Source organism: Meleagris gallopavo, chromosome 3 (assembly GCF_000146605.3).
Source record: "Meleagris gallopavo isolate NT-WF06-2002-E0010 breed Aviagen turkey brand Nicholas breeding stock chromosome 3, Turkey_5.1, whole genome shotgun sequence".
Lineage (NCBI taxonomy): Eukaryota > Metazoa > Chordata > Aves > Galliformes > Phasianidae > Meleagris > Meleagris gallopavo.
This window is the reverse complement of record NC_015013.2, coordinates 49271616-49296425: the sequence shown is the minus strand read 5'-3', so window position 1 is coordinate 49296425 and position 24810 is coordinate 49271616. Positions and strand designations below refer to the sequence as shown.

General features: G+C 37.1%; 1 protein-coding gene across 4 annotated transcripts in view; it reads left to right on the top strand.

Moving 5' to 3' along the window:
• The first annotated feature begins 438 nt into the window (after nt 1-438).
• Nucleotides 439-24810, top strand: part of SS18 (SS18 subunit of BAF chromatin remodeling complex) — a 38895-nt gene continuing 14523 nt past the window's right edge. For 3 of the 4 annotated variants that reach the window (XM_010708847.2, XM_010708846.2, XM_003205002.3), the window contains exons 1-4: nt 439-515; nt 1695-1779; nt 15478-15631; nt 19582-19803. In XM_010708847.2, the coding sequence (XP_010707149.1) occupies nt 439-515; nt 1695-1779; nt 15478-15631; nt 19582-19803 (538 nt within the window). The remainder of the gene's footprint in view (nt 516-1694; nt 1780-15477; nt 15632-19581; nt 19804-24810) is intronic. The other variant, XM_019613986.2, reaches the window with a different exon arrangement.

The window sequence follows — 24810 nt, the reverse complement described above, 5'->3', positions numbered from 1 at the left end:
TTTCCTTGAAACAGTCTTGTCTGTTAAGCTCAGTTTCTATCAATTAACCATTACAATACCTTTTATTATTGAACTGTTGGCTTCGGAGGGAGAAGAAAAATTTATGCCCCTAGTTTTCAAATTTGTTCTTCACTTGAGACTACATGAAAACTCAGAATACTTTCCATGAACTTCTTGGAGATGGAATATAGGTATTTAAATAGGGAACATCGTAAATGTAGTTATAATAGTGACTTAAAACCCTTATACCAAACCTATAAAACTAAGGAGGAAGACCAAAAGAATGTAAATAATTGGTTGAAGTAGGGCTTTCTGGAATATTAATTTTGCTTGTTTTAAAAAAGAAATCAAACTTTAAGAGTAAGACTCATAATTGCATTCAGTTAGATTTCTTCATAAAGAATGTTACACTTACCTCAGATTTCTTTGTTGTTTCAGATGCTGGATGAAAATAACCATCTTATTCAGTGTATAATGGACTACCAAAACAAAGGAAAGACATCTGAATGCTCTCAGTAAGACATTAATGCAAATCTACTGTGGACTGGGTGAATTTCCATCTAGATCAGTTGTTGATTTATTTAGCTCACCTTGAAAGAGAACCACTCTGAGAAGATTAGAAAAAATATTGCTGCACATAATGTGGTTAATTTTTTTCTTTGCTGTGTAACTATCACTTCCATCACTGAAACATTGCAACGTGAGTACTGCAAGTTGATAGCATAATGACAAAAAAAAAAAGGGGACTGTGTAACTGAGAGATCTACCTCTGTGTTGTAATTACAGTTTGGGAAGGAGGTAGTTTTCTTCTCAGACCTTTCAAAATGATGCAGTATTTCTGCTGTTTACCACTTGCCCGAGAACAAACAAACTCCACCTTAAGTTTGGTTTGCCAGAATATACCATGTAAACCTGTTGTCTAGTAGGGTTTCTGGAGGGTGAGACAGCTGTGGACCTGGACAGATATTCCTCCACGTGATGACAGATAGGTTATCACAGTGTGGCTGTTGAGGCCCTTTCTAAGAGGCTGGTAATCTGGGGGGGAAAGCTGGGGTGACAAATGGTAGGTATTTTTGTTTCAGGGGATTACTTCTATTGATATGAGTAGAGTGTAGCACACAGTTACTATATTAAGCTGCATGCAAGCCTGTAGTTACGTACTTGTACTCTGCTCCTGCTTACAAGGTTGTTCGTTTGACTCTGGGCTGGATGTTGATACTCTAGAATCTGGTTCTGCAGCAGAAAAAAAATTCAACAGCGGACATTCAAATCTCAGGGTCCTGATGGAATGTTTCTGCTGTTCTTGGTCATGATTCATATTGATATGATACCTTGCATCTAGGGACATAATAGAAAGAGCTCTCTTTCCCTAGTGTTTCTGTTGGAAATAACATCAAACAGACACACTCATACTCTAGATGCCTCCTAGTGACTTTGCTTAGGGTAGGAAGTGAAACAGTCAAGGTCACCAAGTTTTAGATTTAGTTTGGAGTACAGAAACTGTAGAGGACAAGCCAGACTTGGCAGAGAAACTGGGAAAGGTTGGTCAATAGGGAGATGTGAGGAAAGGATGTAGGATTCCTAATAACAGTATTCTTGTAAGTTGTTGGAAGTTGTTTCTTGACATGCGTAGAGTTAAATTCCAAGATTGTCACTGTGACTTAAGGCCTCTTTTCCTTTGTTCGTTTTGGTAGATACCAGCAGATGCTACACACAAACTTGGTTTATCTAGCTACTATAGCTGACTCCAACCAGAACATGCAGTCTCTGCTACCAGCAGTAAGTACAAAGTAGCATAAAACCAAGGGACTAGGTGTAATTTGGATTCATGGGGAGGGGGAGATGTTTGAAAAACTGTCCAAATAGTTAGTCTGCAATTTACTACGCAGTGAATATAGGATGGAATGTCTCTTCATGTTATATTTGAAGTCTTGTTAGCTCACTGCTTAGATTATGCTCACAATCTGAGTTATTTAACTGAAGGCTTATAGAGTGGGATTAAACATGCTGTGCATGCAGGTTGTCTGGTTTGACTTACAGATGACTTTGTTTTTCTCAACTAAGAAGTTTCCTGGTGTGGCTCTTGATCAGCTCCTATGACAGTACTCTCTCTTTCCCCCTACATCGGAGAAAAGTGAGGTGTTTAGTTTTATTTTACTTCTTGTTTTCTGCTGGAATATTATCCATTCTTGAGCCTTCATGGAATGGGGTTGGATAAATATCAGATTTGAGGTACTTTAGGTGAGTCTCTTAAATTCTTTCCTTCTCTCCTTTGTCACAAAGCAACCTGTATGCCTTATTGATTGTGCTAACGTGTGAGAAATAAGGTTGTGTGGGCTTATCTTGAAACATTGCGTAGGTTTAGAATTGAAGCATTTGTTGGATAATACTTGCTTCTTTTGAAAAATCTGTATTTCCTCTGAATCTGTATCGTTGAACTTTTTATTTCATAAGATACCACCAGTTTTTCCTCTGTTTTTGTTGTTTATAGAGTGGCAAGGAAAGGTGCAATAAGTATTAAAATAACTTGCTATCTGGTTGTGGTTTTGTGTTAATAGGAAAGCTCTGGGAGTTCACTGCGAGTAACACAAGGAAGTTCTTTTGTTTTTTAGTCATAAGACTTTTCTTGAATTAATATAGTCTTGATTCATTTCTGTAATATGAAGCTAAAAAGAATGTCTATAAAACAGCCATTTCTAGATACTAGTTCTTACCAACTGAAATTGAATTACTTTTTCTTTGGTCTCTGGAGAAGTGTTCTCCAATCATTGCTACTAGCAAAGCATCTTTTCAAGTTGGTACCTAGAGGACTATAGAAATGGTGCTTCATTATGTCCAACCTGTTGTGCCTGTAGAGGCTTCTCTTTATAAATCCAAGCTTGTAGCTGTGGGGGAAGGGAAGGAAACCTTTAAGAGGGCTGTGTGTGTTACTCATCTAATATGTTCTTGGAGGCTTAATTCATATCCTGGTTCTGATGACAACTGGAAATGAATTTGACCTTATTCTAGTCCCTGGTGCACAGCCCTGTTGAGTGTGGTGACATTCTCTTCTTAAGGAAAAAGTGAGGATAGGGCCATGAAGGGTTTTCGCAGACCAGGACTGAAGTGCATTTCTGCTCCTCAGTGTAAGGAATATTTTTCAGCAATGACAAAATAGTACAGTGTTTTTTCTTCTTCGAATAACTGGATAGGGAATACAAAGGTAATACAAAGTTAAGTTTAGATGTTCAGTCTTAGTGAAGTGTAGACTCTTTCACCTATCAAGTAAAATCTTTGAAGATTTGCTTGAAATGGGATAACTTAATCAGATAAGAACAACTTTTTGTTGGCGTTTTTGGGAAAATCATTCTTTAAACTACCTATCTTCCCAATCAGTTTTAGCCAGCAGATTTTGGGTATGTCTGAGCTACTGCTTGTTTAATATAAGATAAATTTCTTCAAGCTTGCTTCATTTAGTTCTTCACTTAAGACCTAAGGAAGCTTATGAAGTGTTACGTTTCAGTTCACCACACTTCTGTGGCAGCATTTGAACAGTCTTACTAAAATTCAAGTTTAGTGGCTGACACCAATGAAATTTGAAGCAAGACAATGTGCATGAACACTTTGTTTTTTTAAGTAGTAGAATATAAAAATTTAACGGTATTGCTGTTGCAGTAGCTTCTCATATAATTTAAGAGGGCTATCCTCTGGGCAACTTCTGAAGTTAGGTTGTATCTGATCTGTTCTTATCTGGAGGACATCCTCCTAGTAAGCTACATTTCTTTTGTTATTTGAATTTTATCTTGTTCTCATTTTAATCCAATACACTCTCAGAAAATTTCAGAACTTAATATTTACTTGCTATAAAATATTTTGTGTGTCAACATTGCTGCTTTTAAAATGAGCAAAAGATCTAAATGACTAGATTCATGAAAACTTAATAGTGGGTCCAAGTTGTTTTGCCATGTAACTTCATTTTATCCTCTCATGGTTGTCTGTGGATTTAACATTTCAGTATTACTTGAGAAAAATGTTTGCACTGTGTTCTTTTTCACACTTTGCCTGGACTGTTAAAGCTAGTTGCTGCCTTTTTCCTGTCTTTTGTATTGAACAGATTGGATTTTATATAAAAATGATGAAAAGCTGCTTTGCCCTTGACTGTCTTTCAGAATGCACTATTGTAATAGAAAGATTGTACATCTTCTCTAAAATGAGCTTGATATTGCATGCAAGGAACAAAATAAATCTTAATGTTAAGCAAAATTATAGTGAAACCAACCATGTTGCACAGAGAAATCCTTTGAAGGGCCTGGACATAAGGAAGAGTTGTAACACAAAGTAAGCATTGCAGGCTGTGAATAAAGAGAGCTGGAAAGACTTTGAAGCTCCAATGTCACAATAAAGTTCTTATTAAGTATTATACAACAGAAACATTTATGATGCATGACTTCTCTTACAAGAGAGCTTCCTGCACATCAGAATACAAAGGAAATGTGAGGTTAATCTCCCTGAGTTGACCAGCCACAGCAATGTCAATAGCAGTGTTGCTCAGGGTAGTGTCTTCTGAACAGGATGGGAGTGGTGGCTAAGTCTGCTGTTGGTACAACCTTTTGTTGCCTCTTACTTAAGTTTACAGGTGCTTTCCTTGGACAGCAGTGGAAAATCTGTTTACCATCATTGGGTAAGCTTCCCCAAAAGAGCTTATGTTGTGTTCCTTGCTTTACACCATGTATTTGGTTTCCTTTGGTCTAAGTTTAAGGGAAATAACAGGGAAATATTGGTGTCCTTGAAATGCAGAGAACAAAGATGCAAATAAAAGTCATTACTAGGACTTCTAAGACAACCCCCGCCCCAAAATAGTGGTGTGCATGGAAGTAATGTGTCCTGAACTACATGGTATCTAAAACTACATCTTGCTTTCTCCAACCTTTATTTTAATTCTTATGCTTTTTTGAAAGAATGGCATTAAAAGTTATTGCCAACTGTTGAATGAAAATAGACTTACCTGCTCAGGCCTTTTTCTTCTCCTGTCCTACTGCTTTTTACCAGGAATTCACAAGAGAGCAACTCGTGATGATAACTTTTCTGAAAGAAATAGATGGAAAGTTTTGTTCTACATGAGTGTGCATGCTAATGGTTTTTATAACCGTAGATATAGAGGTCTACAGGAATTATTAGATAGGGAACTTTCCTTTTAAACACTGAAGTTTCTCATATGCAGTGCAGCTTGCCTTCAGCCAGTACACAGAGCTCTAGATTTCTGTGTATACTTCAGGATTGTGATGAAAAGGAAGACTAATGATTTTTACTAACTTTCTTATAAAAGTGAGTTAACTCCTCTAGCAAACTAAATTCTGTGTATGAAGTGACTTGCAGGAAAGCTCAGTGCTTGAGTTACAGGAAAATGTATGCATGTCATTAATTTTTCTTATTGTAATATTGAGAAGATCATTAATAAAATTAATAAAGTGATTTTTTTCTTGCTTGAGAAATTTTGTAAAAAATAAAGCTGCTTCTAGGACTTCTGTGATTCTTCCATCTGTTTTTTACAATGCAGTTTCATGTTGTCACAGTCCAAATTATTATTTTTACTAAATAGTTCTAATATAAAATGGTGTTTGTTTTTTTTTAAATACACATTGTCAGCAAAATCTGAAATGCTGCTTACTTCCAAGGAAACAGAATCAAGAGATAAAAATTAAGTAACACTACCAGCACCTGACTAAAACTCTTCCTCAAACTTCACAAAGTTGCAGAATGACTTTGAGTGGAATGGACCCCAAACTTTCTTATTGGGAGACAGTTGTTTTTTGCTATTTTTGGTGAGGCGAGGTTTTTTTTTTTAATAGTTAAGAGTGCAGGTGGCTGAATGGGAGTCTGCAGTTAAGTACTTTTCACATGGGTGCTATTCAGTCTGTGCATCTAGTGTACTTGAGATGTTATCAGTTCATAGAAACAGCGTGGAGACCTAGGGAATAGTAGTGCTTTGAAGTTGCTGAGTATGCACTTGTTTTTTTAAAGTAGCCTTCATTCTGGACATAAAAATTGACCTTAACTCCATGCTAATTAGAAAAAAAAAACAGGCAAGATACCACCCATAACAATTTTAGTAACATAAAGTAAAATTTACAAGTACAACTGAAGTTCCCAAGAGTGAAAGGGATACTGCATTAATGAGACTTGTGTCCAGTTATACACTAAATGTTTGAGACAGTCTAGTCTCTATTGTATGGTAGTGGAAAATCTGTTAGGGGTGTTTTCTGTCCTCATGATCACTACTGGCATCAGTCTTTGAACTTTGGGCTTAATTCTTCACATAGTGAATAACAGGGTTAAATTCTTTTTGAAACAGAGACTGAAAGCAGTAAGAGTGTTATTCTGAATGAGCCTTTCAGAACGTAAGTCCGTGAAGAACTCAAGTTCAATTGTGAATTGAATTAATAGGCAACAGGGTGCAAAAGAAAGATTCAGTGTTTCCTGTCATGAAGCAAGTGAGCTATTAGCTGGAAGTGGAGTAATGAATTTTGGAGAAAAATCACTCCTATTAAGTGTTTAAAAAAGAGTTTTCAAAAATACAGTAATTTCTAGAATAGTTTTTGAAAAACAAACCCTAGATAGGAAGTGATGACAGGAATAGTAACCAAACTAAAATCTCTGAAAAAAGGAATGGTGCGGCATTCACGTTCACAGGTCCACTCCAGCAAGGATTTCTGTCACTGTTTGGTCTCTTTAAAACAAAAAAAAATTAGATGCTTCTGTTTGGTGTGAAGTTTCACATTAGAGTGAAAACAATTTGCCAACTGCTCTTTGAACGAGAGGCAACCAGAGCAGCTCTGGTTGGCATAGATAAATTAAGCTTTGTGTTCTGTGTTGCTACTAGAAGTTATCAAGCTAGTGGAAATCTTGAATTGGTAATAGCTAACTTATTTGTGCCTACGGCCTCCTTAAAGGGCATTGTTCCTTCATCTCATTCTTTTTGTAACTCTCGAAAAATATTTGCTGTTTTGTGAACCAAAGGTGCAAGTGGTACAGCCCCTTTGATGATGTCCATAGTCTCTAGTGTTGTTTTTGTTGCTAAGGACTGGAAAATCTGGGACATTTAGGTTTATTTTGAAGTACAAAGGAGAATTGTCCTGAAGTGATACAGTATTATGGATCTGTTAGAGATGAGATGTAATTGTTTATTGCTGCCAGTAGCCTAGTTCTTAGGCGTGACTGTAATAACCAGCCATAAACACAGTGTGCTATGATCTAGCTGTGTGAGCCCTTACAAAGAGGTCTGGTGTGTCTGCATCAGTTAATTGACTCTGCTTCATAGCCAGCACATGAGTATCTGTTTCCATTTTCTTCACGTGAGGTTTTGGATGTTTTTGACCCCTGCACAAACACTGATTGCATGCACGTTCATCATATGTAAAAACGTGGTTGTGGGATATTAGGCAAAAGAATTAGTTCTACAAATAATCAGATTTTATTCTATTTATTTCACTCAGTGTGTGGAAGAATACAACTAAGAACCTTCTCTTTATGAAGAGGAAGTCTTGTAAAGCTATCAGTATTACAAGCTTGTTAGAAAACTTAAGAGCCAGAGTCTGATTTCCTGTAGCACAGGTTTGGTGAGCTGTGCCTCACCTGGTTGGTTTGTTGACTTTCTGTAACAACAAATCTGTAAGTTGTGCTGTATCTTTTGGAGCCAGTAGACTCATCCTTCTTAAGCAAAAGGAAATTATACACAGTACATTTCTAAAAGAGTTTTCAGATTGTGGATCCCCATCTTACCCACTTTTCCAGGTGGTTTGTTTTACTGCAGAAAGGCTTTTAAATGTCAGAAAGAAATTTGGCTGTTGGACAAGTTTCCCATTCTCTTTACCTGGTTAAGCTGATATAACCAGTGCTGTACTGTCCTCAAATGCAGTTCTGCTGCGTGGTTTTACTGTTCTTGTTTGTTTCTGGAAAAAAATCAGTGGAATAATTTTGGAGAAAGGGGGATATTCTCATTCTGAATTAGGTCAGGTTAGCTGCAGGACTGTGTCAGCAACACCAAAAGGTTAGTATTAGGAAACAGAGAAGCAGCTGCAAGGAGTGCAGCCAGCACTTATCAGAGGTTCTTACTAGAATGTGGGGTTTTGAGATGTTACCATGTTATAGGTGGATTCATAGAGCACTTTTAATAAGAGGGTGGCTGTAACTTCTGTAAGCTACTTTGCATGTATTGCTGATCAAGTGTGTCCACATGGGGAGCTAGTGCACTGTGCACAAAAAACTACAACTTCTGTGGCTGATGTAGAAATCACTAACACACGGTGACCAATTTGATTAAGGTTATGCTCTAAAATGTAATTCCTGTGCTTGAAGATGTAATTTGCCTCCCTTCAGTACAATATTTGTACAATACATTTCTGTCTCAGCCCAAGACAGTTTGCTGAGAGCTGTACAAAGCACACTGGTAATATCAATGTTATTTGTACAGATGCAAGTCCTTTTGACTGTACAGCTTTGCTGTTTCCTTAATGAAACTTATATCAGGTTCAGCAGTAGTCTTTGTGCTTTAACTGAGTTTTCTTGAGGCCTGCTAGCTGAAGTAGAGATGGAATTTTTCCCTTATGTTAATAAACATGAGTGAAACCTGTAAATATTGGACCAGATCTTAAAGCATCTTAAAAGAGTCAGGAGATTAATGGTTATGAGATGGAAATCTTCTGATACAAGCAGCATTTTATGGAGGAGCTACAGAGCACCTCTTTATTTGTCTGGTCCCAGTAGCTGAAGGTTCTCTGAGTTAATGCCCACACTTAACTTATTCCTAGTCTTTCACAAGAAAATCATCTGAATTTGTACCAGATTATTTAGCTTATGATTTAAACGATTTCTAGTTACATCAAGAGTTAAGATGTGTATGATCACTTTTTGAGTATCAGAAGAGCTATTACTGTATAGACGAAGTATTTTAGGGTTAAGTTTTCTGGCTCTGTGTATAATCAATGAATATAAAGGTGTTATAATTAAGAAATATACAAGAGAGTTTGGCTAAGCAGGTTATTAGACCAAAAAAGAATAGATAGAGGACTTACCATTGTCCTGGACTCACTGGAAAACTCCAAAAGGAGGAATCTTCAGAAGGAGATCATTCCCTACTGGCAGTCTGCTCTTAAATGGGGTCTAGGAGAGGTGGATGCAAGCTCACCCCTTCCAGCAGCACAGATGAATTGCCTTCACCTGTGCTCCCAGGGCTGACTCATTGCTCACCTCAGGTGATCAATCAGAGGTTCAGGCCGTGATTCAGCAGTTCCCATACACCCTTAAAATGGGGTTAAGGTATATTTGTACAGTGAAATAGTTTCAGGTTTTATACAGTTTGAAACAACTGAAGATTCCAGTTTCCTACTGAACAAAATGCATAATTGCTATGTTATAAAATCTTGTAGCTTTTGATTCACATACTAAGAGTGTTTCCGATCATTGAAGATATTTATATAAATTGAGATTTAGGAACTGGTTGTCATTCTAAACGTAGAATTTCTTTGCTGGTATCATAACTACTTCCAATAATGATATAAATTACATTTGTAATTTACTTTACAGTTTAGATACAGTTGTAAATGTTTTTTCACATAGAAATCTCCTCTATCTCCAAGAATTACACTTTCTGAGAATTTATATAGGCTGCTTTTTTTTTTTTTTCCTTTAAGGTATTCTCAGTACAAGAATACTCTGCTTCTAGTAGAAGAATCATATCCCAATTAAATTAATCTTAGCATTTTCAAGTCTTGGAAATGTATTCCTTTATGATCTCATTTCCCACTCTGACACCTCACTAAGTATTCTGCTGTGTTATCACCACATATCAACAGGGTGCTGTTCCCTGAGGCTGGGACAGGTGCTGTGCTATTAGCAACGTGATATCACAGAGTACCTCCTGGGATAGGATATTTTGCTTTGCAGAAAATGGTATTTGAGAGCTGAAAACAAAGATGATCGATTGAATCCCGAGTTAGAGCTCCTGTTAGAAAGATTAGAAGACTTTTATGTTGGCACTGCATGTAGCTTGTAATTGTTATTCTGAGAGAATTTAAAGAAAATTGAATTTGCGGTAGTGTCCTTTAAATATCTATCGCTATGTGTATTGATTAGCAATACTTTGCTTCAGCATATGCTGAAATGTATTTCCTGACTTGTACGTTTTTACTGCTTTAAGTTTTCTGACTACTGAGTTAGTATTCCATCATTATGATGCATAATCAAAACTTTCAACCTACTGTTGGTGGTAAGAAAAATCTGGTATTTTGGCATAGGGCAGGAAAGAAATGATAGATAAAAGTTCCAGATACACAATTCCACCATGACACATTTTTGTTTGATTTCTTGCATTTGATTTATTTTATTGCTTAAAAGAAAATTGCCGGTAAAAAGCAGTTTAACTATTGTTATGAGTTTTTGCTTTCAATAACTTAAGATTTGTTTGCTGAAAACTGTCAGCTGGAATCCAGTGTTTATTTTTCTTGTCTCTCTTTTTTAACTTATAATTGTAGGCCAGTTTCAGTCGTTTTCTAGTTTAGCTTTCCACAATTAGGCAATATAGTTTAACTTTTTGTCACGCTCTGATAAATTATAAATGCTTATGGTGTCTGTAAATTGCAATCTGTTTTTAGGAACATGACCCAAAAATCAGTGTTTAGCAAGCGAAGCTATGTTTAATGCTTATTTTACTTCTAATTTTTTAATTTACTTCTTACCAATAGCAAAATGTTTAACATTTTCTACTTCATAATTGGAATAAAATTAGGGGGAGATTTTAATTTTCATTCTTTTCTGTCTCTTATTCAGAAGAATGAAGAAAGTAGCCTTTCCTCTAGTTCTTTCAACCTAACGATATTTGAATGTTATCTTATCCAACTGACTGAATGTATAGGGTTCAAGTTGAGTCACTTTGCTTTCACTAGGTTTTTTTTTTTTTTCCCTTCATTTTTATTAAAGTATTTAGCTTTTGAGTATTGTGGTAATTTTGTACTTCAGAAGGTCTTTATCGTGGTTACTGCATATTACCAGGGACAATCAATTTCAAAAAAAGAAGCTACGTGACCCAGGTTTACTTCACTTTAATTAAAGATGATTTAAAAGAAGTGTTATTACCTGTGAAAGCATGGAATAACTGTGATAGAAACAGGGAAATTGCCATTTTAAAACATTTTTTTCTTCTTTTTCTTCTGTCTGCGGCAAGCAGAAAGATGCTGTAGAGGAATTTCACAGGGGAATAATTATATCTGCTGGAGACACTTCTTTTTAATTGCTATCAGGTAGTTGATTGGTTTATGACCCTGACATGAAAGCTTACAGCACCCTTTAAAAATATTATATATAATGTAACTCTGTTTCTATCACATACATGTATGTGTAATTATCTCCAAATCCTATTTAAACCTTGTTCTGATGTCTTGTGTTGATGAATTCCTCAGGTTTATGTGATTTATACGGTGTCTCATATGTTTAATGTTATTCCTCAATTTATTGACTGTTCTCCTGGGGTTTCCTTTGTTGTTAAAACATAAATTGGATGATCTACTTTTTCTGTAGATCATACATTAAATTGTATTTCTGACATATCCTCTTATGTTCATTTCCTTTCTCTGTAAAAATAAAAATCTGTCATTTTTGATTTGTTTCAGGTGAAAGAAATTCAAAGTCTTTAATCACTGATTGCCTGTCTTTGGAGTCCTTTTGCTTTTATAGTATTTCTTTGTGGTTGCTTTCCCTGAACCAAACATGTATTATTATCACGAATGCCATGGCATTTTATTTCTTGTGTTTTATACCTGACTTTTGTTAAATGAAGCACTGAAGATGATCAGAAAGTAGATCTATGTATTTTGAGTGGTTTTAATGGAATTTTTCTATTTTTGTCCCACAAAACTCTCCAGGTAGTTGTCATTTTTTTTCCCAGATCAGTTGCAGTGTTAGTTCTTTCAGAAGAAAGAGTGGTTCAAAATTCGATGTAATTGTCTTTCTTTTTTTCCATTTGAATTTCACCCAGCACTATTATACTTATTTTTCTTTCATAATATTGAACAGTTAATATTTGTAACACCTTCAAATGTTGGCACTTAATATTAAATATTTTCAAGAGATCTGTACTTTCCTTTATTCTTTGACCTTGGTGTATTTTCTTTTTTCTTCTCATTGGGTAGTTTCTGATCAATTAAAGCATATCTCCACATACTATATTTAGCCTAAAGGCTTTGTCAAAAAACTTGTATTAAGAAGTTTTTGTTGCATATACAACTAAATGTTTTTTATTTATATTTTTGAAGAATTTGAATGAAGTAAAAAGACATGAGCTAGTACACCATCAATACAGGGAAGTTATCTCTTTCATTCTTGGAATTTTATCATTCTCTATTTGGTTTTGTCAATATACTTGTAGCTTGAAGAGCAAGGTTCACAAATCTGGGGGACTTGTGGTTTCTAGAATCAGTCCTACTAGTTTTTATGGCAAGAGTATAGTGTTCACTACTTTCTGGTTATTTCATGCAATAGTTTATATTATTTTTATATAATATTATTAATTATATAAATAATAGTTTACATTATTTTCAAGAATCTCAGATGGATTCACACAGGTCTTTGGGCTGTTAGCATACACAGATACTCCTCTTGATAAATTATGAGGGCTGCACCGAAAGTAATGTTTCCTATTTAATTATGTTGGCCCGTGGCATCAGAGGCAGATGTTCAATCCCTACCAACCAACAATATCACTAACCTTTCCACCAGTATTCTGTTACATTTTGTTACTGTATCATAGACACAGCAGAGGGGTGATCTGATAGAATGGTGTCTGACAGGGAAGTGTGTATGAAGCAAAAGTGTATCCCTGAGTTCCCTCCTACAGAAAAAATGGCACCCACTGATATTTGTTGATGCTTGCTGAGTATTTATGGAGACCAAACAGTGGATGTGAGCACAGTGAGGAATGGATGGTGTGATTCAGCAGTGGTGACAGTGACATGCAGCAAGACAAGGCATGTTGCAGGTGGCCATGCAGAGCTGTGACACCATGAAATGAAGAGTGTCTTGATCGATTGATCTACATAAATTGGTGAATTATGACCAGGGAACTGTACATGGAGCTGAACGTCTACTTCAGCTTGTTGGAAACGAGTGGCAACCTTGGAATATTAGAAAGTTTGTGCCAGGTGGGTCCCAAGAATGTTCACACAGGAACAGAAAGAACACCATATGCGAGTTTGTCAGGACCTATTGAACCAATGCAAGGCTGAAGATGACACATCACATTACCAGTGATGAGATGTGGTGTCACCACTGTGAGCTGGAGTCAAAACAGCAGTCCATGGAGTGATGAGATGTGAATTCCCCACTGAAGAAAAAGGTTAAAGACATAGCCATAAGTCTGTAAAGTGATGTTCTCTGTCTTCTGGGATAGGAAAGGAGCAATCTTTCTAGATTTCCTGGAAACCAAGCAAACCGTCAACTCTGACCAGTCCGAGCTGAAGGCTCAAACTGACAGAGTCAGGCCACAGAAGAAGACAGCCTTTTTCTTGCAACACAATAACACCAGGCCCTATGGGTGACGTTTTCCTAGTAACAACACCATCATAGCAGCTATGAAACAGTGGGTCACCTCCACTTGTGTAGATTTTTACAAGCAAGGCATGTGAGGTCTAGTTCATCATTGGCAAAAATGCAGGACTATTGTGATGACTGTTGAAAAACAGTGTTTCGTAGCTGAGAATGTGCTCTGTCAAGAATGTTACTTTGCTCTTTGTAGTTGTTGTAGTTTCCATGGAAATAAATAGGAGGCATTACTTTCAGAGCAACCTACATACTTATTTACATTTTTCTTCATCTTCTTCCTTCCTCCTCCTCAGAAAAGCTTTTCTGTGATTTCATGAAGGATTTTTAAAAATACTGCAGGGAAAATAATACTTGCTTGAGATGTTTGAAGAAATGTTGAGAGAATAAATCAGTGCTATTCTCTCCTTTCCTGTCTCCAAGAAGTGAATACATGTCTCTGTTATACATGTGTATTAGAGCCATACAAAATCTCAAGTTGGAAGGGATCTACAAGGATCATTGAGCCATCCCCTGAATCCACACAAGACCACCCAAAATTCAAACCGTATTTCTGAAGGTGCTGTCCAAATGCTCCTTAAATTCCAGCAGCTTAGGGCCGTGCCCACCGCCCTGCAGGTGCAGAACCTTTTCCTAAGCCCAGTCTGACCCTCCCCTGATGCAGCTCCTTGCTATTCCCTCAGTCCTGTTGCTGTCACCAGAGAGATCTGAATCCTCCTGCTTAGTGCTCTTACTGTGGGCTTTGCCATTTCCAAGGCAAAAAAACAGGTCCTGCTTTACACTCAGGTATAAAGAGTTGCTCTTTTTAACATATTATGCTTTGTCATTATGAAATCCTTATGAGTAGGTTTAGTGGTAAGTGGGGCTGTACTAAGTAAGGACTTATTTTCTCTCTCTGGGTTCTTTCTGTGAAGCGAATTGGGTAAAAATCCTCCCATCATTGTCTTGCAGGAAGGAGTTTTGCATGAACTTTTCAGACAGGGTGCTCAAAAGCCACGGGCCAATGTTTTCACCGACTCGGATAATTTTTGTTCCCCTGGAAGCATTTGGCTAAGGTGCACAAGGAGAATAGTGCAGTCTCACAGAAGATTTTAATAGGAAAATGAAACTATCTACTGGCAGTTTCTGTGCCTCCTTACACTGCTGAGTGTAGAACCTAATAGTAAATTCCCCCTTGCATTTGTTGTTTTTCTTGCTCTCCCTCTTTGAACTCTCAAGGTTATTCAGTTATTTTCCTCACAATTTCATTAGGAAATTTGCCAAAAACATCCTTTCTAGGCAGCTGTCTCTGGACCTTTGGAGGCCAGCACTAATGTGCTTCCAGTCTGTAGGGGGTATTTGGCACAAAATTATGAACTAGGCCTTCAGTGCTTCAGGGGAGAGAGGAGAAGAGATCTCAAACATTTTACCACACCCAGGTGCAAATTTCTGCTCGTCTATGAGCATTCAGAGGCTTTCATCTCTGGCTGTACCTGCTTTGTCCTGGTGCGACGTCTGTTAACAGCAACAAATTGTTGATAGGAGAGAATTATAACGGGAGAATTATTTTTCTGTCGAGCAAACGCTGCTTTGAGGGAAAGCTTTGTGTGGGAAGGAGTAATTCTAGCAGTCTTAGGCTGTTCCGATATAATTTTTTAATGAGGCATTGATTTGGTTTTTATTTATTTTAAAGCAATGCTCGAAGGTACCGTGGTGTTGCCCGCTTGCAATACTTCATGTAAAATGGATGGAAATACTAAATGTTTTGCCCAAATTAATACCGAGTTAAACATACCGGAAAAAGCAAGAAATGCTTTTCAGTGCTTTTTCATACGCCGCTTAGCGATATAGGCAACTGCCGTACCATATGTACATATAATGTATTTGTCAGCCTAACTGCTTCTCTTGTTTGACTAAACTGTCTCCTTCCAGCCACCCACACAGAATATGCCTATGGGTCCAGGAGGGATGAGTCAGAGCGGCCCCCCTCCGCCCCCGCGCTCGCACAACATGTCTTCAGATGGACTGGTAGGTGGGGGCCCTCCTGCGCCACACATGCAGAACCAGATGAACGGCCAGATGCCTGGTAAGTTTTTCTCCTCTAAGACATTAACACCAGCGTTGCTTAGCAACTGGAACGACATGGGGGCTCAGGGGATACTAGATTGTTGATGACAAAACTGCTTTGAATGCCCCCGAGTACGAGCTCTCTTAGAGTTTGTTAGCTACAGAGCTACGTGACCTGTATTCAGTGTTTATCAGGCTGCCCTTGGGCTTTGATGTAGCTGACACACAGCATTCCTCTGATGAACAGAACTGGCTAAATTTAGTCTGTTTGAAACCATGCAGTACAGCTGGCTTTAGAAGGCTTACTGGGGAAAGGTATTGGCCTGTGGCTGAGTGAATGCAAATCCTTCCATAAAAAGATAATGTGAAATCATCACAAGTAAATAATTAGATAATAATAAAATAGATTCATTTTACCCACATTCAAAACTCACTCCGTAAATATAAGGGAAAAAAATAATTAGTTCACTTCCGTACAGAAAGTCACCAGTTGCCACTAATCCTCTGTGTTCTTTATTATTGAAGACATGTTGAACAGTAAGGGATTTGTAAAGAAACAGCCTCCAGATTATTGTTCTAGGTATAAATTTTAAGTCTTTTTTATGCCATCCTGTTTTGTAATAAAAAGAAAAGTGCTTGAGAAGTCAAAAACAAAGCAGTGAAACAAGATGATAAAATTCCACATTATATCTACCAGTACTGGCTTTGGGCTAACTATTCCCTTCAGCAGTCAGATCAGAAAGGAGGGAGTCCTGGAAAAAGCATGCTTCTTTATAGGGAGGCTATTTTCCAGAATTTCCACTCATAAAACCATACTGGCTCTTCGGTGAGTGTTGGCTTTCAACTTAAAATTACATTCCCAGGATTGCTTTTGTTCAGGACCCCTTTTATTTTTTTGTACGGAGGAACTTTTCATACGAAAGCTCTTCAGGGCATTGATTCTTACAGGAAAGGAAACTGCTATGAAAGGATCTTTGTATATTCCCTTCTCACTGGTCACAAGGATAAACTCCGTGACAATCAACACAGCTATAACTACGCAAAACTTTAGCTACAAATATAAAGATAGGTATGGTTTCTAATTTGTGTTCAAATCTTGATAAAATGGACTCTGATAGTGGCAGCTTTTCTGGAAAGAGTAGCTTAATAGCATCAAAAGATCTTGTGAAAGAAGTAAATAATAGATGATCTAGAGGAGAACTCAGTTGCATCGTATGTGTTGGTCATTGTTTGTGCTTGGAAATAGAAAGAACAATATATGCTAGCTCCTTAAATAGGGCAGAGATATTATGGTTGAGGAGTCTTCTATCCATCTAAGAACCATCAGTTCCCATGGAGAATAGCATTGCTTCTCACAAATCAGTCTCTTTGACCCTCTAGTGTAATCATATTATTGTTATTATAATGATCTTTTCCAAGGAGAAGGATTACTAAGTCACAATGTGAGCATAATGACTTCACTGCAGAGCCACAGGGGAGGAAAGTCACTCCTTAAACACACATATTTTGTAATTAGATAGAATAAGAAAAGAGTGCTTATGAAGATATGTGAAAGGTAAATAGATTTGTTTGGGTATTCACCTAGACAAATGCTTAAAAACAGTTTCTCACTAAGCTTTAATTTAGCCTTTCTTCCCAACATATACCTTTTTTTGAATGTCTCTTCCTTCCCGTCTGTGTTTAAGGTTGTCTCTGAGGATGTGAAGATAAACAGCTTAGGATGAGGGCATCTCTAATATTGGGAAGGCATGCTAAAATTGCTTCATAGTTACACTCTGGAGAAGGGGAAAGAGAATCATCTCATTAAGTGGATATCTAAATGTTGTTTTTCCTTTAGTGCTTACTAGTTTGCCTGTTCGTGAGTCTTTCTGTATTTTGTAGACACATACTTGCAATTATTTATTCGATGTATACATTTGCTTTCTCTTTATAGGGCACTTAGTGTAAGATTACATAAGATGCTTTATGATAGAAGTCAGATACAAAACTTTAAATAACTGAAGAGATGATCTGTCCTGAAGGAGTTCAGTGCAAGACATGAGAATCCAGGGTCAAAAATCACAAGTTGCCTGGAAGAAATAAAATCTAGGTTTTTAAAATTGCTAGCTCAGGATTTCTGGTAGGCCTCATCCGAGTAGGGGCTTCCAGAGGACTAAGTATGAGTGGAAGGACTGATGGGATGATTAAAAGAGCTCTCTAGTAATAGTGCATGAACTGCTGAAAAGTTCTGCCACAGACCTCTCCCATTACCTAAAGGGCAAAGGGTGATTTTTCTTACATTTGTGTTCTGGCTAATAAAGAGCCTGAAGTACTGCTGAGACCCTTAATTGCTTCCCCTGACAGATAAGTGTCTGTATCCTCTTATCGGTGAAGACAGTCAAGACAAGCCTTTTTCAGCCTATGGTGGAATTTGATGCATCTGTACCTGTGACAGATGATAGGTTTTATCTGGAAAAAAAAAAACAAAAAAAAACCTTATGTGAAGAATTCTGTTCATTGAATTTGTGATGCAGAATAAGGGTAGTGCATGGATTTGGAAGGAAATGATAAAAAGGTTCTTGCTGATGTCAAATTTTCTCTCTGATTTCTTCAGCTTGTTTGATAAGTAAAAAGTTGAAAGATAAGACGACCTGTAAGGTTCTCTGACCTTTACCTTGACAGTGGTAGGTATCCTTCCTGAATAATGCGTGCTTGTATGTCTCCAGCAAGTTCTTCCAAATTCTTCTTTGCTTCCTACAAATGTAGTCTCAAATGCACTTACAGCTTAGTCTCAGGACTAAGATGCTATCTATTAGCATTTGAGAGTTAACTTCAATTTCAGTTAGGTGAGATACTTATTCCACTAGTTTTAGTTTAACACAGGATCTAATTAGTAAAGTATTTAAAGCAGTTACTTTAATGACAGATAGGCACTTCTTGTCTCATTCATTCATATTCCTCTTTTCATGTTCTTCGTATTTCATTAAGAAAAAATAACTGTTGTGTCCTTACATGCAGAAGAACCTCCTGAAGTATATTGGCAGTGATTTCTTAAATGTGGTCTTCTTTATCATTTGCAAGGTTTTTTTCCATACTATTATCTTAGCTTTACCTCTGTCCTTTTCCTCTAGCTCCACACTAACAAAATTCTGGTTTTGATCCCAGAAAATACACATGCCTGATATTGCCTCTGCCCACTGTTTCTTGAGTGCTTTCTTCTGTTTTGATGCTACCCTAGACATTAAGTGTAAAATAATTTCCCTAAGGGGCTGGTTTATGTGCTCAGCAACTTCTCTCTTTCTGTCTTCCCTTTCCACTTCCTATATTACTGTTTTTCAAAAACATATTCCACTGTGTACTTGGTGAGCTCTCTAGTATCTGCTGTAGACAGTTTCTTCCTTTAAGAAGAAATCTGAAAAATAAAAACAAAACCACTTCCATGCCCTTACTTTCTGACACTAATCCTGCGTCTTCCTTTCCATAGGAAATAAGGAAATAATAATAGAGGAAGAAGTCTTCTTGCAGTCCTGTAATAGTTGCTTGTTACCACAGTCTGGAGCTTTTTTTTCACCTTAGCTTTACTTCAGCACGATGATCACATGGTTAGCGATGATCTCCTCCCTCTCTGTAGTCTGTGTAACAGTTAGACAGTATTGAACGGACAGTATTGCTAACCGTTGTTCTTTGTCATGGTCATCATCCTATTTACTGACTTTCCTGCGTTTGTGGTGGATCTGTACAATTCAGTAATCTCTGCTTATCTTGTTTTGTAGGAGCAGTGAACCTTTATTACTCTTTTCACTTTCCTTGATAAAATAAGCTTGCTTGTTTATTTCAGCAAGGTGTCTTGAAAGTGCAAGAGGATAAACATTCTTGAAAGTGTTGTATTTAATAACTTTTTTTAGTTTTGTGATTTGGTGTGACTGCATTTGTCTGCTGTATAGTGCTTAATATAGAACACTTTTTCTCCCCCTGCTTTTCTTTTTGAAGGACCTAACCATATGCCTATGCAAGGACCTGGACCTAACCAACTCAATATGACAAACAGTTCCATGAACATGCCTTCAAGTAGCCACGGGTCGATGGGCGGCTATAATCACTCAGTGCCATCCTCACAGAGTATGCCAGTGCAGAATCAGATGACCATGAGCCAGGGACAGCCAATGGGCAACTATGGTCCCAGACCAAACATGAACATGCAACCAAACCAAGGTAAATGAGGTGCTTGTTTGCTTCTGCCAAAAAGGAAGCTTCTCGCTCAGACTTTTCTTAACAGAACTTTTCTTGTAGATATCCTTCCCTAAATGCATGTCCCATCTTTCTAGGACTCTACATCTCTATTCTCCAATGTGCCAATGAATTTTTATATTTGCAGACACTATTTTCTGGTGTTTTGTGAGAAGATGGGATTAAATCTACTTTCATAGCTTGTAAATTTGAACTACAGTTTAACTTTCCTAGACTTTACGCTTCTAACTGTTATTATTGTTTGAGTTGATAAAAATATATCTGTGCTCTTCAGTCTCTTGGGCGAGCTGAAAAATTGAAGTCCTCACATTTTTGTACCTAATTAATCTTTGTTCTTTCCTGCATGCTGTTTTAGCTCAGAATATCTGTTAGTTGTGAGAAATAAAATTCAGTAGAGAGTAGAGGATTGTTCCTGGTTCTGTTTTCAGAAGATGTCCTTGTGTATATAGTAAAATTCAAAACTAATTTTGTATCTAGGATATTTACACAGCAGAAACTGTTGACAATATGGTCCTTGGTGAAGTGCAAAGACATCACAGAATTAAAATACTCTATTAGAGTCACAGCAAACCAAATTATTAAAATGTATATATACTGGTTATTTGTATGAATGTCTTCAAGTCAGCAAAAAAGAGGTATTTTCTGCTCAGCTGTTTGTTTGTTTCTACACTGAATCTAGACATACAACCCAATAGAAGACATCCTGCAGAAGCAAGACTTCAGCTTACAGCAATTCGGTTTGGATTTTGTGTGTTGTTTTCCCTTTTTAATCTGTATGAGTTTACAGAGACTTATTAGCTGAAGTGTATGACTTGGGTTTTTTTGTCCCCTGATGCTGTAGAACATTTTTTTGTATTTTTAGGATTCTCTTTAAAATCATTTGGAGGAAAAAAAGTACTCCAGTGATACAGGTTCTTATCACAGTGTGGTCTTATTGGAGATATAGGCTCACTTTGTTTCATAGATGTCATCTCTTTCCGAGGTGTACAAATAGAGCAATTCGCACTGATCTGTTTGGTCATTACATCACTGAGATGTTCAAAACAGAGGAAAGATAAAGATGATACGAAACCAAAAATGAGTCAAGATAAACCAGCTGTTTCTGCAGCTTTCTTACCAGTAGTGAAAGTGGGAAGTCTGATAAGTCTTCTGTTGCCCACATTCTTACGGGCATTTTTCTTAAATTTTAATAGTAAACCAATAGTAAACCAAAAAAAGGTAGGTACATAGCAGAGGAAACCATTACAAGTGTGAATATTTTTGATTCTCAGAACTCTCAAGTTACCTGTGTATTCTATCCAATACACAATGGAGTAATTTTGTAACCATAGTAGGATGCTTTATCAAAGCCCTGCGTATTCTGTTGAAATTTCTTAGTTGCAGAGAGTTAGCAATAAATACACAGCTGTTTTTGTGAAGGAGCCATCAACTAGGTTGCTCCATAGAAAAAAACTTACTTTGTGTGACTATCTTACAGTTTAGGACTAGGGATTATTCCATCTCAAAACTGTGTTCTTTACTCTTCCTCGTAATATTCCCCTGTTGTATTTTCAGTACTCTATCAAACATGGAAGTTGCTCATTAGGAGTTAAGCAGAAAAATACTTAAAATGTTTCTGTTCTGAACAAATAATAACACTGAAGTGGCTTTTGGGAATAAAGCAGTATCTAACCAAATTATAGTTTCAAGAAGAAGAGCAAAATATCTTGTTAGAACATGAGCTGATATTATTGCCTTCGCATAACGTCACAGGAAGTCCTTCTGTCTGTTTAGGCTCATGGTTTTACATCTTATTTAAGGCTGTAATTTTTGTGGAAGCTCAACAGAAATGGAGAGTCATTTAGGAGAGTGGGGTGGAAAAACTGCATTCTTTAAAATATTAATGTTGCACAAAAACATTAATAAGTAGAGCATTTCTTGTGTAAACTATGAAATGGTTTGTGTTGGAAGAGACCTTTACCATCAGGTAATCCAGCCCCCTTGCTTTAGGGCAAGGCTTTGAAACTGGTTCATTAGTAACAGAATAATTTAACAGGAAGCTTGTTTTGCTGTTTCAATGAAAATACTGTTCTAAATTGGCCAAATTTCAAATATCAGTGAGAGAAAATGCCTTTGTGTCTGAAGTTGAGGATGCTTGCAATGTACTGGTAGTTAAGTTTTTTGATACAGGAATATTCCCAGACAAGTTTACTTAACACCTTTTCCCTATCTTCTTCTCTTAATTGTTGTATTTGTTGTGAGATTTTGTGGCAAATTAGTAGAAGCATTTTTGTATTTTCCCTCTCCTGTGGCTCCTAGACAGGAGGGAAAAAATGGCAGGCAAGTCTGTTGTAGGTGGTGAGATAGTGAGAGATAAAAGTAGGTAGCCAAGGTCCAGTCTGGCTAAGGGGACTCAGCCAAATGCAGTCACTGCAGGCTTCTGATTTAAGTGAATGAGCAGTTAGGAAATGCATTGGGATGCAATTAAAGCAAAAGGTACATTCTGCTCACAGAGAATCAGAAGTGCTTCTGGTAGGTTCTTGGTCATAGCAGGCACAGTATTTGCAGGTAGGCCAGCAGTCATCTATTGTTGTATGTGTGTTACAGCATGTGCATGTCAGCATGCAGAAAGAAGAGTTAAACTCACGCAACTAGTGAAGGGTCTCTCTAGCCACACAACACTCTCTCTTAGGAAGTATCCCAGGTACAAGAGCTGCTTTCCCTTCAGTGGCTGGCTCTTTGATGAGCGCAGCCTGGCTCCGCTCTGGGTCCATCCCTTCTGGTCACATGGAGAGCACAAGTGCAAGCAGTGTGCTCCCTGGGCCAGGCACACCCCTTCACCGGGTGCTCAATTACCATTCAAGCTGCAACCTGAAAGTTCCCCTGCAAGTTAGTAAGTGGATTGTGACTGATTTCTTCATTAGGACTGTGTGCTGCCATTCAGAAGCAGAAATGAGGCAAAATTTTCTGAATTTTGGTATTGCTGTTAGGAAGCATTTGTGAACTCATAATCACATTTTACTTCTTTTCTGTTGAAAATAAGAGATTCTACTAGTTCTGTCAGCTAATAGCAGCGCTAACTCAATATAATGCTAAATATTCCAGAAGATAAAGTCTTAGCATGTCAAGTTGGCTATTAAAAATTAGTAGATATTTTTGACCGTAGTTTTTCCCTGTATGGATTCCTGATCTGTTAAGGACTGAGTTAGATGATGAGATTATAATAGCATCTGATTTCACAGGAGTATTTTCATTATGAAGATTTAGGCATTTTAGTTATTAATACTATAAGAAAGCCCATGAGTAAATTAATAACTCTGTCTTCAGAGCAGTATTTGAATTGGCATGGCATCTCATGCTGAACAATTAGGAGGAAACAAAATATTGAATAGCTTTTCAGTGAATAATATCTACTGTTACTGAATGAGGACAGGACTTGTAGAAAAAAAGCCTGCTATCATATAATAGAAGATGACACTATAATACATGAAAAGATTTGATCTAACTTTTGAGTGTTCTTAACATGTTTTTTGTGTAGCTTTTAGCAAAACATCTTACTGTATGAACACATCTTGAGAAATATGCGGCTAGTAGGAAAAAACAAAAAAGTGCTAATTAAGGAATTGAATACTTAGTACAGAAGCCATTGTGGGATTTTCTTTTGGTCTACTCTTTATTGATTTACACTAGCTTTATGAAATGTTAGCCATAGAAATGTGTTAAATGAGAGTGGTTTTCACATAGGTGGTCAGTCTTCTTACAAAAGAGTTTTAGTCATTTTGCACTTAAGAAGTGGAATATTCTGCAGGTGACATTCAGAAAGCTGCTGTAGCAGCCTGGGACATCTGCGTGGAATATTGGATACCCTTTCATAAAGGAAAGGAGCTGATTGACTAGGAGGAAGCTTCTTTTTTGTAAATGCATTTCTGTTTCTGTATGGGAAGCTACTTATGTCGAATGCAATTCTTTAACTCTTGTCAATTTTTAACTTTTCAGAAGAGAGGTGTAAGCACAATTTTCTGGAACCCAAAACTGATAATGAAATTGCTTTTATTTATATTGAAAATGTCTTCCATAGTCACAGATTCATAGCTCAAATGCTTTAAGAGTAAGGACCAACAAAGTAATAGTTTGACAATCTCAGAAGTGTTGTTTCTCAGATCATCTAGCTATATCTTGTTCCCATGCAAGAAAAGCTTGAAGCAAGTGCCAGACTCCCTCAGGTATTATTTAATGAGCATTATGCATTGCTTGGGGTGAGGGAGCAAGACTGGTTTCCTTTTAATAGCTGAGCCCTACATGAAAATGTTGTGTTGACTCAGTTATTTACAGAAGACTAGTTGATGACCAGTCTGATGCTGAGATATTTTTGATGACAATTTCACTGATACGAATTTAGGAAAATTCCAGAAAGTTTCAGAGCTCTTTGTGTTACAAACAAATATGAACGGATCACAGAGACAGCTGACTAGGCTGGTGTGGAATACTGTATCTCCTTTCATTGACCATAGAGTGCAAGGAACAGAAGGATGGGAACACCAGTGTTACCTGAAATAGAAAGATATTCAGGGTATGACAGATCAGGATAAAAACTTTTGTGAGGTTGAGGATCTTTTATGAATTTCTTGCTGTCTGTTCATTCCCATGGAAGAAAAGTCTATTCGTTTCAGTACCTGAACTGCTTTACAGTAGCTTTACAGGTACCGTGAAGTAAGCAGGACAGTCATAAAGTTTTGGACATATAAGGTAATATATATAAAAATATGTTATAAAAAATTCAGAAAAAAAAACTGCTTCTAAATTTTCTGAAGTGCTGGTGTGCTACAGCTGGCTTTGTAGCATGTCTAGCTGTGGATGAACTGCAGTTCTCCTATCATGAAAAATAAAAGAAGACAAACAGATGTCACGGTTCTATCATGTTTGTTCCGTAAGAGACATGAAAGGCAACAGTGGTAACTAGTGGTTTTTTTTTTTTAATTTTTTGTCTTTTTT